Source organism: Panthera pardus, unplaced genomic scaffold (genome assembly GCF_024362965.1).
Source record: "Panthera pardus isolate Hobbes unplaced genomic scaffold, ASM2436296v1 HiC_scaffold_8, whole genome shotgun sequence".
Lineage (NCBI taxonomy): Eukaryota > Metazoa > Chordata > Mammalia > Carnivora > Felidae > Panthera > Panthera pardus.
Genome location: NW_026527013.1, coordinates 138156828 through 138170463, shown reverse-complemented (window position 1 = coordinate 138170463; position 13636 = coordinate 138156828). Strand labels below are relative to the sequence as shown.

General features: G+C 36.8%; 1 protein-coding gene across 6 annotated transcripts in view; it reads right to left on the bottom strand.

Moving 5' to 3' along the window:
• The window catches only part of CPED1 (cadherin like and PC-esterase domain containing 1), a 270971-nt gene that overhangs the window by 117032 nt on the left and 140303 nt on the right, over positions 1 to 13636 (bottom strand). For 4 of the 6 annotated variants that reach the window (XM_053897714.1, XM_053897712.1, XM_053897715.1 and 1 more), the window contains 3 exons: positions 12495 to 12678; positions 11410 to 11578; positions 2745 to 2792 (listed from right to left, as the gene is read on the bottom strand). In XM_053897714.1, the coding sequence (XP_053753689.1) occupies positions 2745 to 2792; positions 11410 to 11578; positions 12495 to 12678 (401 nt within the window). The remainder of the gene's footprint in view (positions 1 to 2744; positions 2793 to 11409; positions 11579 to 12494; positions 12679 to 13636) is intronic. The other 2 variants (XM_053897713.1, XM_019452556.2) reach the window with 1 other exon arrangement.

The window sequence follows — 13636 nt, the reverse complement described above, 5'->3', positions numbered from 1 at the left end:
CTTTTGGTATTTGCTTATCCAGAAAAAAAATAGTGATTAGTAAGGGAATCTGTGGCTCCCAGAACCCAGAGTGTTTCTTGTAAAGAGCCAGACTATATTAAGAGCCAAGAGGAAGCCAGGTTCAAAGGAAATTCATCTAATATTTGTGCTCTGGTTATGAAAGGGGTGAGAGGCTGTTCATCAGCAGCATGTGGCCAGTTGGCAAGGAGGGCTGTGGGCCAGGCCGAGGGGTTAGCGTGATCACAGATGGACTTAGTATGGGAAAGAGGATGCCAGAGAGTCCTAGGCAGTGCATGCTATTTTGGGGGCTTTGCATGAATCATTTTTTTCATTCAGTGCCAGCACTGACGTAGACAAATGTATATGTTGATTGGCTATTGAAGATCTGCAGATTACCAAAGTAAGTCCCATCTTTGGAGACATCACTCAAAAAGGATTGTTTTTTAAATGACAATTTATAACTACCTCTAAATATAATGTCTTTTTTAATAAAAACTTTTTTACTTACAGTTTTTATATTTTGTTACATGAAGAGGATGCTACTAAGACTTAACAAATAGGGGTATGGAATAACTGTCTACATATTCTGAAGAAGAAATAGAGATCTCTTTAGTCAAGCAGAGTGGTCAGCAAATTTGCAATTGATGGTTCATTTAATACATGTAGGAAGAGAAATTTTGCATTGGAGACTTAAGGATATGGAGCTGGCTCAACAACTCGGGAAACATGTCTAGGTCTGGATTCCAATAATTCTTTTACATGAGGTACAACGACTAACTGCCAGAAGGTTTGATAACCAGCCCATAGGTTTTCATCCTTACTCTGCCACTCACTGGCAATGAAACTTGGTAAATTATTAAGGATGGATGTTGGCAAGTTATTGAAGTTTATTCTTTTTTTTTTAATTAAAAAAAATTTTTTTTTAACGTTTATTTATTTTTGAGACAGAGAGAGACAGAGCATGAACGGGGGAGGGTCACAGAGAGAGGGAGACACAGAATCTGAAACAGGCTCTAGGCTCTGAGCTGTCAGCACAGAGCCCGACGCGGGGCTCGAACCCACCGACCGCGAGATCGTGACCTGAGCTGAAGTCGGACGCTTAACCAACCAAGCCACCCAGGCGCCCCTGAAGTTTATTCTTATGCAGGATGAGGGGTTGGATATTTAAGATCTCCCCAACTCTGAAGTTTAGCGCAACATTGAAATGCAAGATTCACGAATAACCTTAAAATGAATATACCTGCTGCCCACAGAGCTATTGGTCCATCCTTCCGCTAGAGACAGACCAGCTACTCATATTCTCCTCTACTAGAATCTTCCCCATTAATGGCCTGGGCCATGGAGCCCTTCATCCACACAAAATCCAGCATAATTGTCCCTGTCCTCAGGACCCTTCTCGCTGTATTAAATATCATACATTAAGAGAATTTTTGGAGGTCCCCTGTAACCTAGCCTCACTTGTAAATTTGCTTCTAAAGAAAAAAAAATGACGAGTTCTAAACAATAACCTACAAATTAACTTTTGAGGCCAAAGTCTTTTGGAAACCATATACTTATTTCAGCAATCTAGTTTTGGACTGGAATATAGAGGCTAACAGCAGAGCTTATGAGTAGCAAAACCCATTGCTCGTAGGTTGCAAAGCTCTGGGACCAGGCTGCCTGGGTTCCAAAACGGGCTCTGCTACTTGTAATTGTGCCTGTGGGCATCTCTCCATCTGTGAAATCATCGGGCATTATCAAAGTATCTGTCTTGTCAGTGTTTTACATTGTGCTGAGAACAGAGCTAACGAATGTAAAGCAATTAGAATAGGACCTGGCACACAGTGAGGCCTAAAAAAATGTTAGATACTACGCATTTTAAATAATCTCAAAAGTGACAAATCTCTCATCTGTGAAGATGTATTAGCATTTGGAGCAAACTCTGATTTTAAACAAGTCAGGGAGAGTTTCGCAGTTTGGGTTGAAATTATGATGTGAATTTACATGATGGGACATATTTTCTCATTTAGATTATTATCAGGTGTGAATACGTTTATTGTCATTGGAAGTGATGGCTTTCAAAAGTGACAGTGCTTTTTAAAAAAAATTATACACACTAAAAAATTAAATCACATCAGAGTTATACCTTCCGTCTGATGACATTTAGGTATCCTACATCTTTGTCCTTGGCTGCTCATCATAAAAAATGGCGCAGGAACACTGATCTTCTCACCTTTAAAGTAATGCACCAGATAATATCTGTGAAGGATGTCCCAGCATTTGGCAAAGAAATACTTCTCCTCTTTTTGTGAAGTAACTCTCTAGTTCTCGGTCTATGAGACTGCCAATATGATGGCATACAAAATTAGTTGTGCAACTATCAATTTTAAAACACGTTCAGGACAAATTTTACATTGAATTCTGGAAGTTTCATTTTATTATATTTATCATAAAATTTATTGTATAATTTAGCACAGGTGGTTGCTCTGCAAAGCCCTTCATGTTTTTATATCTTATTAAATCTAAACTTAAATATAAGGAATTTAAAAATCTCCAATTCAGTTTATTAGACCTCAGTTTTTTAAAAAGCCTATTTTAAACTTTCCTCTTATACCAACCTGAAGACATTTTATTTGTCTATTTGTGTTTGGCAAACTTGTATATTGAGCTCTGTCTGTAGCACCAGCATTATTCCAAATTCTAATTATATTAACTCAGTTTTTCCTTAAAACCACTCTATGGGATCAGTAGTATTATATCCCTACCTGACAGATGAGAAACTGGTCCAAGTTCTCCAACACGTAAGTGGTGAGCTGTGAATCAAATTCAGACAGCACAAATAATATTTTGATCAAAGTATTTAAGAGAAGTTACTCCACTTCAAAGAAAAATTTTCCCTACCTTGGTGTTTCTTAAACCTTTGAAATCTGGGTCCTTTAACTTTATCAGTAATTTAACTTTAAAATAACCTATGAGGTCTGGAAAAATCATTCTCAAGCATTTGGGTCAGGGGAGGGGGTGGTTGGACGAGGTAAAAACCCAGGAATGTCAGTGAAAGTCTGCCCCACATTGCTGAAGAATGAGATCCTAAAGAGATGGGGGGCCACTGGGGTGGAGAGACCTGGTCTGCTTTGAAGAATGAGGTCATGTTCAATGTTTTAAACTCATTAGTCCTGCCTAAAAAAAGGATGTGGATGAAAAAGGAAAAAAAAAAGACAAATTAGCATCATTTTCCAAAGAAGTTAAATATGTCAGGCTGTAGAGTGTCCTAATTCTGCCTTCAGGGAACATATGTCAAACTAACTTGTAGTTCTGCAATCGGTGAAACTGTCTGCAAGGAATACCCCATCCCTCATTCTTGTTCCTACAACACATACCTACTGAAGGAAATGTTACAGTTGGTCAGACGCATGTAGAAATTTTGTTTGCATTACCTAATTAAGCCTTTGGGCCAACCTTTCTTTGAACAAAAAACAATTTGTTATAGCTTGATGAGAGAAAGCACATCAATGGCTTTGACTAATTAGGACAGTATAAAGAGTCCAAGTGACATATTATTAGTTTTCCCCATGTTTCCAGGACCACCATTACCTACAACTTATAACCACTTTCTGAGAGAAGAGGGAGAAAGAGAATCTCAAGCAGGATCCATGCCCAGAGTGGAGCCCAACACGGGCCCCATCCCACGACGACCCTGAGATCATGACCCGAGCCGAAATCAAGAGTCAGACGCTTAGCCGACTGAGCCACCCTGGTGCCCTTAAGTTGTCTTATACGTAGCCAAACTCTGTTGTTTGATGGGGCCAATTTTTTTTTTTTTTTAATGTAAGTCATATTCCAGGCTTGGTTTGGTAGGGACAGAAGAACCTATTAAATGCCTAATCCAGGACCCAAGCTCTCTCCCCTCTCTTGCCACCATCCTCACTATCTTGCTGTGTACCTTTGCTAGAGTTAGTTTGGACTTCAGAAATGGGGAAGAAATGGAGAAACAGATAAAAGCTCAAGGGGCCCTTTGGAGCAATGAAAGCCCACAAAGAAGTGGGTATTAGGATTCGGAGTTATCAAAAAAGAAACCTCATTTATCTGCTTCGCTTTTAGCCACAGCTTCCTTCAAAGTTTCAAATGTCACATTTGAAATCTGGTTACTCTTACAGAATATTTTATTTAAAGACCTGCCAGCGTTCTTTTCTGTTTCCCTGTGAGGTTTTGAAATCAGAAGACTAATTCGTTAACTTCAAACAAAAATGAGTGTACATATACAGAAGATTGTACTCAGAGAAACTTCTGGATGCTGAAGCCAAGAAGAACTCATTCTCTTCCACACTGTATTGGTGCGGCTGCACTAATGATAGTAGAAGTTTGTTTCTTCTTGCAAAGGAAGCAGATGTGACTTGGAGAATGAAACATGGAGAACAGATGTGCTGAGCAAAAGTTTTTATTTAAGTGGTAATTTATCTGACCATAAGTTATATTAACTCATGAGGTGAGTGTTTAACATAGCTCTTTTTCACCAACTCAGAAAGATAATTTATATAAGCACTCAAACAGATCATGAACTAAAGAACACAGCCCTCTCCATCTTCACTTGCTTTTTAAAAAAGCTGAATGCTAAATAAAAACTCCCAAGCCTAGGATGTATGTGAATGCTTACTGGCCACTGAGGGGGCTACTGCAGTAAAAATGTCTGGGTGTGTGCGAACGGCTCATAGAAATAACATTTCGCTCCCCTTGCTGCTACATAGGCTCTTGAAGAATCCTGGTAAAGGTGTTCTCAGTCCCTGCACAGAACCTAAAACACCTGCAAAGGGCTAAGTTTAAGTCAAGAGCATTTAACTTGAAAGAATGCCTACAGCCCGGGTCATTGATAAGGCTATGGATGCCTCTGCTATACATCTTTTAGAGTGAAGAAGGAAAGTGGGGCCAACTTCTCTATTATGCATAATGGGAACCAAGCCTACAGCACATAGTGCTAATTTTAGGAGCCCAAGAAAATATTTTAATATCCTGTCTAATTAGAAGAAAAAACAACTCTTCAAAGTGTGCATGTATGTATTCATGTGAGTATACCAACACAGTTGAAAAATATAATTTTAAGTATTTTTTTCATGAAAGAAGGGGTCCATGAAGGCAAAGGTGCCTAGGACTCATGAGCGTCTGGAATACAACTGTGTGGATCGGCCCAGGTAACTCATTCTCCTTTCTACTTCCCAAACAGTTCTTCCTGTCCTGATTCCTTTCAAATTCCAGCATCCTTGCTATTATTGGCTTCTACTTCTTTCGCTATTCTCTTTCTTCTTCTTCTCCTTCTCTATATAACTGCAGGTAAGTCCTAGAGGTGCTTCTGAACAAAAAGAGTTTTCATGATGATGATGATGCTAGACACGATCATGATGAAGATGCTAATTCAATGCTGACTGAGTACTTAATCACGTATGAGGCTTGTGGTAAAACTTTGCATTTGTCATCTAGTTGAATACTTTGAACTATTCTATAAGATAGGTTCCGTTACTAGTTTTATTCTTAAAAATAAGGACACTGAGGTTTAGAGAGCTTATATGCTTTGCATTAGGAGATACAGCAAATTAGGCTAGTTAGAAGCAGAGGTGGGACTGAAACCCAGGCTTCCCTGATAGCAATTATGGTCATAAGCCTTGGGGTCCATGGCTTTTAACTTATGATTTTTTTAAAGTAGGCTCCATGCTCAGCACAGGGCTTGAACTCATGACCCTGAGATCAAGAGTCACATGCTCTACTGACTGAGCCAGCCAGGTGCCCCTATGGCTTTTAACCACTAGGTTAGGAAAATGGCCGGACATAATTTGCTAAGATGCAAAATTTGCTCTATAAAATACTTTTGACGGACAAAAGGGACTTTCATCCTGTTCATAGCACAAGAGAAAACTCTGACATTTACAATGAAGACATTTTCTTCTACATGTGTGAGTACTAAATGTAGTATTTATTCACGGATTCAGGAACCTATTAATTTTCATTCATTAAATAAGGCAGAGAGCTATCATGACAAATCACTGAAGGTGGAAACTGACCCTTGAAGGGCCTGTTCTTAATACCTTTGAGACATATCGCCAAAATAGAAAACCCTTACAATTAAATGTAAATATATAAATTAATTAATATAAATATAAATAAATACATAACTTTATAAATGAATATAAAAATATAAAATAGCCTAAGACTTAATTTTTCTCTTAGAAGGAGTGGGGTGAGGTAGATAATAAAAATCACTTATAGAATCTTATCTGTTTGTGTGAGGTTTGTGTAAGTAAGAGTATGAAAGTAAGGTCCTTTCACACTGGTGAATGTATCATTGAAGTATTGTCAAATTGTCAGCTCCACAATACATTCTTCTCACTAGGATAAAGTTTATGTGGACAAAGGGCTTTTTAAGTGCTGCAAAAATGTATTGTGGATGTTTTAAATAGAAACAATAAAATAGTGAGTTGTGTCAAATAGTAAAAATGATTAACTGTTAACTGCTTTAATGTGTAATCAAGCATTATACATACACACACACACACACACACACACACACACACACACACATATATATATATGTATATAAAAGCCTATGAATTGGAAAGCATTTTAGCAATTAGTAGAAATAATAGGAGTCTGACTAATTCCAATATGTAAAATATTAGACCTGATTTAAATACTGGGACCAATAAAGATAGACTGATACTGATACTAGGATATATATGGTGTCTGGTAAAATATTAGGTGTTAGCTCTAAAATGTTTCCAATAGATACTCTATGGAAGGGAAGATTCTGATTCCATAACATTTCTCATCAAAATAGAGATTATGAAGACCTCAGAATTTTGCAGTGATTCTAGAACATCATAAAAATTATCATTGTACATAACCATGAAAACAAATTTTAGCTAACTAAATTTTAACAGGTTACATTCTGGCCGAATGAGTTTCCTAAAGAGGTTAATTAGATTATAAGTATAATAAAAGTTTCAGATTCTACATTCCAGAGTAATGATTAAGGGGATCAGTTTGAAGTCTGTCAGACCTGTATTCAAACACCACCTTTGCTACTAATTACATATGTTTTATTTATTTGTTTAAACTTTTTTTTAATGTTTATTTTTGAGAGACAGAGCGTGAGTAGGGGAGGGGCAGAGAGAGAGAGAGAGAGAGAGAGAGAGAGAGAGTCTGAAGCAGGCTCCAGGCTTTCAGCACAGAGCCCTACGTGGGGCTTGAACTCACAAGCCATGAGATCATGACTTGAGCCGAAGTCAGATGCTTAACCAACTGAGCCACCCATGTACCCTGTATGTTTTAAAGTCTTATGTTCTCCATCTGTCAAAGGCTGGGGCAATTGTCACCTGCATTTAAGGTTGTGGAAAACATTAAATAACATAAAAAGGTAAAGTGCTTAGCATCGTGTCTGGCATATAATAAAAGTTCTATAAATATTGCATTGTCCCTACCTCTGCTGCTATTGTATCTCCTACAGTACATGACATATTTGTAAGAACAAAGAGCATAGCAGAAACATTATTAAACAGTTGCTAGTTGGGAGTCTTTTACTACAACACAGGCTCTATTGTTGGAAAACTGAACCACTTTTTTCTGGTGTCCTGGGGTAGGCAAGGTAACTAAAAATCACTAAAATGAGTATTTAATAGGTATTACAACTTTGGAAATGAACAAAGGCATTTTAAGTAGTCACTGATAAATGCTCTTCTATTCTTTTATTATGGGTATTTGCTAAAATATTAGACAATTATTGCATGAGCTGTTTTGTAACCTTTGTGTCGAGAATAAGTGCAAATATAGATGGGAAAATTATAAAGTATTTCCAAATGCTGTAACTGGAGTCATTTACACATCATTTAATAGTTCAGCATATAGATCACTAATTAATTTTTTCAATAAGGCAGCAAATGTCAGTTTTAAATCTATAGCTAAATATTGGACAAATCCTTTTCAAAAGCTGAAATTTTTTCTTTCGTTGGTATTTTCCCTTTATTAATTGTAATTTATTTTAAAATGAAAGCTGTTTCTAACAAATGGATCCTTGAAGTGTAGTCTCCTACACTTCTGCTCTATGGCCTTTCTGTAGATTTTATTTATGGCTCTATTCTGGCACAACACTTTGGGGGCAAAATGTGTATGAGCCCATAGATCATTTATACAAATCAATTTCTGTGGATGCTGTATTGTTATCCATGTCAAAAATTTTTGATTTGGAAAGAGATATTAAAAGAAATATTTCCCCATATGTGTTTTAATTTCCTTAGAACATAAATATATTTTATTAATTCCAAAGCATGACATATTCCAGCCATAATAACAGTTTATTACTTTCTAAATCCTTCTTCCTAACAGCAAAACATTATGCTATTTATGGGTAAATCAAAATGAAATAACAGTCTAGGTATGTTATATGACTTTTTTATGTTTCATTAAGAATCATGTTTTCTATAATTGAATGCATATTTCTGATTATAATTACATTAGGCAGGAAAGATGGCAAATTAATGAGAAGAATAAAGAGCTGTCACAGTATTACCGACTACAGAAATAATTAAAAATACAAGGATGAAAAAAGATAAGAGTGAGTCTTCAACATTCAACGTTGAAGGATTACCTCTAACCTATTCATACTTGGAGTAAATCCACTACAGATTTACTAGATTTATAAGTGGAAAGTAGAAAAGTAGGCCTGTTATTGGTATATATCAGTGGTTCTCAACTGGGGTCAATTTTGTCCCCTAGGGGACATTTGGCAATGTCTGGAGACATTTTTGGTTGTCACAGCTTAGAGAGGGTATGCTTCCGAAATGTAATGGATAGAGGCCAGGGATGCTGCTAAACATTCTACCGTGCTCAAGATAGCTCCCCAAAATGAAACATTACCTGGCCACAATATTGGCAAGGTTGAAAAACTTCAGACCAAATCTAGTTGTTTTCCATCAGTTATGTAAATTAGCCCTTTCTCCTTCACTGGTAATAACTAAACTATGAGTTGCCTCTATGGCAACCATATACAAATTCCAACTGGCAATATAATTAGAAATAGACACTAAACTCAAGCAGTTAATTATGGCCAAGCAGGTATTTAACAGTATTTGATCATATAAATGATTTAAAATGTCTATTAACAAATTAATTAAATTATCTTATTATTCACCAAAATGTCAAAGTGATTGATTTTTTAATTGACTAGTATGCCTTCTATTTGCCTTCTCCTCACTGTTAGTCTTTTGGTGAAAAGCTAAAATGAATAGTCAATATCCAGAAGGTGAGAGAGTGTTAGAAGGAGAAATTAGGAGGCTTGATTAACCACAAACTGGATACTCTTTTTTGGATATTTTAAGGTAGATCACCTCTTATGCTTGTTTAAAATTTAATAATGGCACCCATTAGGACAAAATCTAATTTGAAATATAAAGAAGAAATGTAATTTTTCCCCTTAACCAACAAAATATAATTGAAGTTTAGCTCATTTCCTTTCTTTTGGTACCTGTAAGCTTTAGGGATTCAAACACAATGGTCTACCATTTAATATGCAATAGTTTGGACTCTAGACTTCAACACGAGAATATAGAGAAGGTTCTTGATAAAAAAGAAAAAGAACAATTTAGAATAACAAAAGTTCTTGAGTCTCATAATGTATATGTGTTTATTAATTTGGAAACTCTGGAATAGCTGAGAATTAATAGGAGTTCAGAAACTGTATCCCTTACTCTTTGTATTCTGAACATCATTATGGTGTCATTTTGCAGTGAAAGCTCAAGACTCTAATGAGATTAAGCATAAAGTAGAAATAAGGGAAAGGTCTCTGGATTAGAACTATCACTGGAGCCTAGGGTGAGAAAATCTTACCTCTGCCATTGACTTCTCCAAGTTCCTGAGGCCACACATGCCTCAATAAATGTCTAAATCAATCCTTATTATTCATTCATTATCTCTTTAGTCGTTTGACAGTTTGTAAAAGGAAGGCTAAAAAAACACTAGTGCTTATTAGACACTTTTCCATGTTATAAAATATAGTACTGCTATGGGACCACACATAAACTTTAAATTAAAACCTTCTGGAAAGGATTCTTATAAATGACTAAAATACTTTTCTGCAATCATCTGTAGGATACATCCCACAAGAATTTTCTAATATTTTTCTTCCTATCATAGTAACAAATTCCTAATATAATCCATTGTCTAAGGAAGCTGCATGGTAATTAACTTATTTTTGATGAATATAATATTTGAAAAGAGATGCATGTCTTGGAAGATAATACATACTTCCCCACTAATGCTTCACTCTTAGAAGTACAACTTACATTCAGCATACGTAATTTATGTATAGCAAGATACATTTAGATATACTTTATATACAACAAATTGCACCGATCTTAAGTTCATAGTTAGATTTTCTATTTATTTATGTACCACCTGGTTATATATGTGACCACCATCTAGATTTGGAAGCATGTTTGGGGACGAGTGGGCAGGCCAGATGAGCGGAAGCATAAAATACACTCTGACAAAGAATGGGTAGAGGGGGAGAGAACACTTATCTGGCCACTACATTTAAGGCAACATGGTACTCATCCTACTCACTGAGTCAAGGTCAGCTACTTCTCTCCTTTGTTAATCCTCTGTGCTTCAGTGGACCCAACAGGCTGTCAGTCATTGAGACACGACATATTTGCAATTATACTTTCTAAGTGAATTAGGAGATCTGATAAGAGTATCAATTACTACTTCTCCGGAAGGATCTCCAGTGAGGGTATATGATGCGAGGAAATGTGGTAGGTTATACCTAGAATCCTAACAAAATGAAGAAACAGAGGAAAGAACCACCAAAATAGATAAAGTCTCTGGATAGAAGTCACCTTCCAACATCAACAGGGCTACATAACGGTATGTGCTGCTCACAAGAGAAACTACGGCCTTTAGGAATGATTAAGATGGAGGACGTGCAGGAAAAATATATATACTCAAGCAAACTTAATTTCATTCATCTGGTATCCCTTCCATAAAATAGCTTCACAAATTTTCCTCTAATTCTTTAAAATAAACTCCACTGAATCTAGTTTAAAATTTCAGAGTAGGTTCAGGTACAAATCCAAGAAACACAGCACAATTTAAAATGGAAATGTAAAAGCAATTTTATAACTAAGTGTGAGCACTCAGACATTTTTTTTCAATATTAACCACAACGAGTCCACTGAACACAGTACGTGTAGGGAGGAGCCACCACACTAGAAAGAAAACCACTGGCAGCAAGGTATCTTAAATACCTGGCTGGGGCCCTTTCTCTTTTAAAATGAGACCAGTTTGGATTTGAAAAGCATACATTTTTTCCTAACAATTTTCACTTGGCATTTTGCACCTGGGTTAACAGATCACTCCCAATTCAACCCAAGTGCAAATGTAGAATTCACTTACCTGCACAAACCCGCATGCTGAGAAGTCCTCAAACAAGGGCAGACTTGGACGATCTTCTCTGTAGATGGTGAGCTTGTACGTGATCAGGGTCTCACCCTGTGCTGGAGACTCATCTGCCACAAACATTGAGATTTTGTTCATTCCCAAGCCCAGAGGGTAGTTGGCAAAGCTGGAGAGAGACAGAGAGAGAGAGAGAGTAACATTTATTCAGCCCAAATGAATTTATATATCAATATTCATTACATGCCTAGTTTGCATACAAAAGTAGATAAGGTCTATACAACTTCATAAGAAACTTAAAATATGAAAAAGTCTTCATTATGTTTCATAGTACTTTGGTATGCCAACAGTTATCTTGTAGAGCAATTCAGGTCCTCTGTCAACTACAGAGAAGGAAACTCATATTTATTAACCACTTCTCAGGGTCATACATTTTCTGATTTAATACTCAAAACAACTCTATGCCCAAAGTCCCATGGTAGGGTCAGGGCTGGAACCCAGGTTGGTCTGACTTGAATCCTCTTTTCTTGCTACTGGACTCTCTTAGCTCCCAGGATGCCAAGTGTATTTCTTTCCCTACAGCACGGGAACATGAGTATCTTCCTTGCCTTGGACATGGCATGTAACAAAGTTCTACCTGCTGTTCAAAATTGTAAACAAAAGAGTCAGTGACTCTCAAAAGGGCCAATAGAAAAAAATTCCATGAGACTGGGAAAGTTAGTGTTAGCATGTTCATAAATTGTCATGAAAATGTTTATTCAATCCCTGAATATTCAAAATCTTGAGGAGTCGGGTTAGGGTAGAAGGAAGCTACCCTTGATGAGTCTCTTTAATATTTCACATAACAAGATCCTCCCTTGCTCAACATTGTTACAAAGATTAGGTACAAATATTGCTAAAAGATCAGTAGAGCACTGATGTGTTCTTTTTAACCACATGACACCTGAAAGGTAAAGGATTTCACACCCTGGTGATCTCTCCAACTGATCTTACGCTTCAGATTTTCTAAATCTTCAAAGGATGCTTCAAATATCTGCTTCCCATTATTATGTCTCCACTCAGCCCTGGTCAACATCCCGCCGTACCTTGTTCCTGCCCGATCGTGCAGGTACACCTTGCACTGACAATTAGAAGTCTCTGCTCCAATTGTCACTGTTACCACGTCAAATGGAACTTCAGAGTAATAATCTTTGATCTTCGGGTTAAATTCAGGATTCAGTTCCAAATGTGGATGTGTGAGGATCTGTTTGATATAACATTGTGTGTCATCTGTTAAAAGAAAAAATAACAGCAAAACAAAAAACAAAAAAACAAAAAACAAAAAAAAGACAACTGTGAAATGGATAAATGTTGAAAACTCATATATGATTATCCTTTGAACAACCTTAGTCATTCACTTAGTGATCACTGCTGATTTTCCGCTTGGCACTCTGGTCATATTTGATTTGTGGCTTCAGCTGAATTTTCTATTTGTCAGATTTTGTACAATTTGCCTAATACACAGCTGTTGACTTTAGCTGGCATTAGACAGTTGCTAGTTTTTGCTCAGTCCTTATACGTTTGAAGGCAGAGAGAAGGCGGGAAAATGTCTCACCAGTGGATTGATAACATGTTCATGACATTTACTGCATGTATCAAGCAACTGGTGAATGGGGATGATGACTCTGAGGTGGTAACAGAAGGGCGTCAGCAGGGAATGAGGAAAATTTCTTAATAGGGAGAGTCATTAAACTGCCATTGAATTGATATAGTAGCTTACAGGCAGTAGGGTGGAGTGAAGAATGTGAAATCCAATATTACAGCAAACATTTAGATACAAAAACATCAGCAGGACATCCTGAGACCCCCCTCCCTACTCCACTCAGGTCACCTCAGCGTAAGGAAGTACCCTCAAGTATGAGAAGGAAATGGCATACTCTGTTCAATCTTGTCATGGAACCTAGCATATTACTTCATACCACTGATTCTAAGTCATTTGAAAAATATGTTTCCATGCGATAGCCCGATTTTTTACAAAAGGATCTTGACGAGTAAAAGAAAAATACATTTGTAGGCACACACACCAGCCACTGCTAAATTATATTGCGTCATATTTGGGATAAGTAAATTACTCAAAAGAAGTTTAGCAAACGTTTTTCAAAGAAATATTAATAAGTATTTTGCTCCATAAATACTTTTCAGTAGTTCACAAAATTCCAGTAAGTGAGAAATTTTATAGAAATCGGTA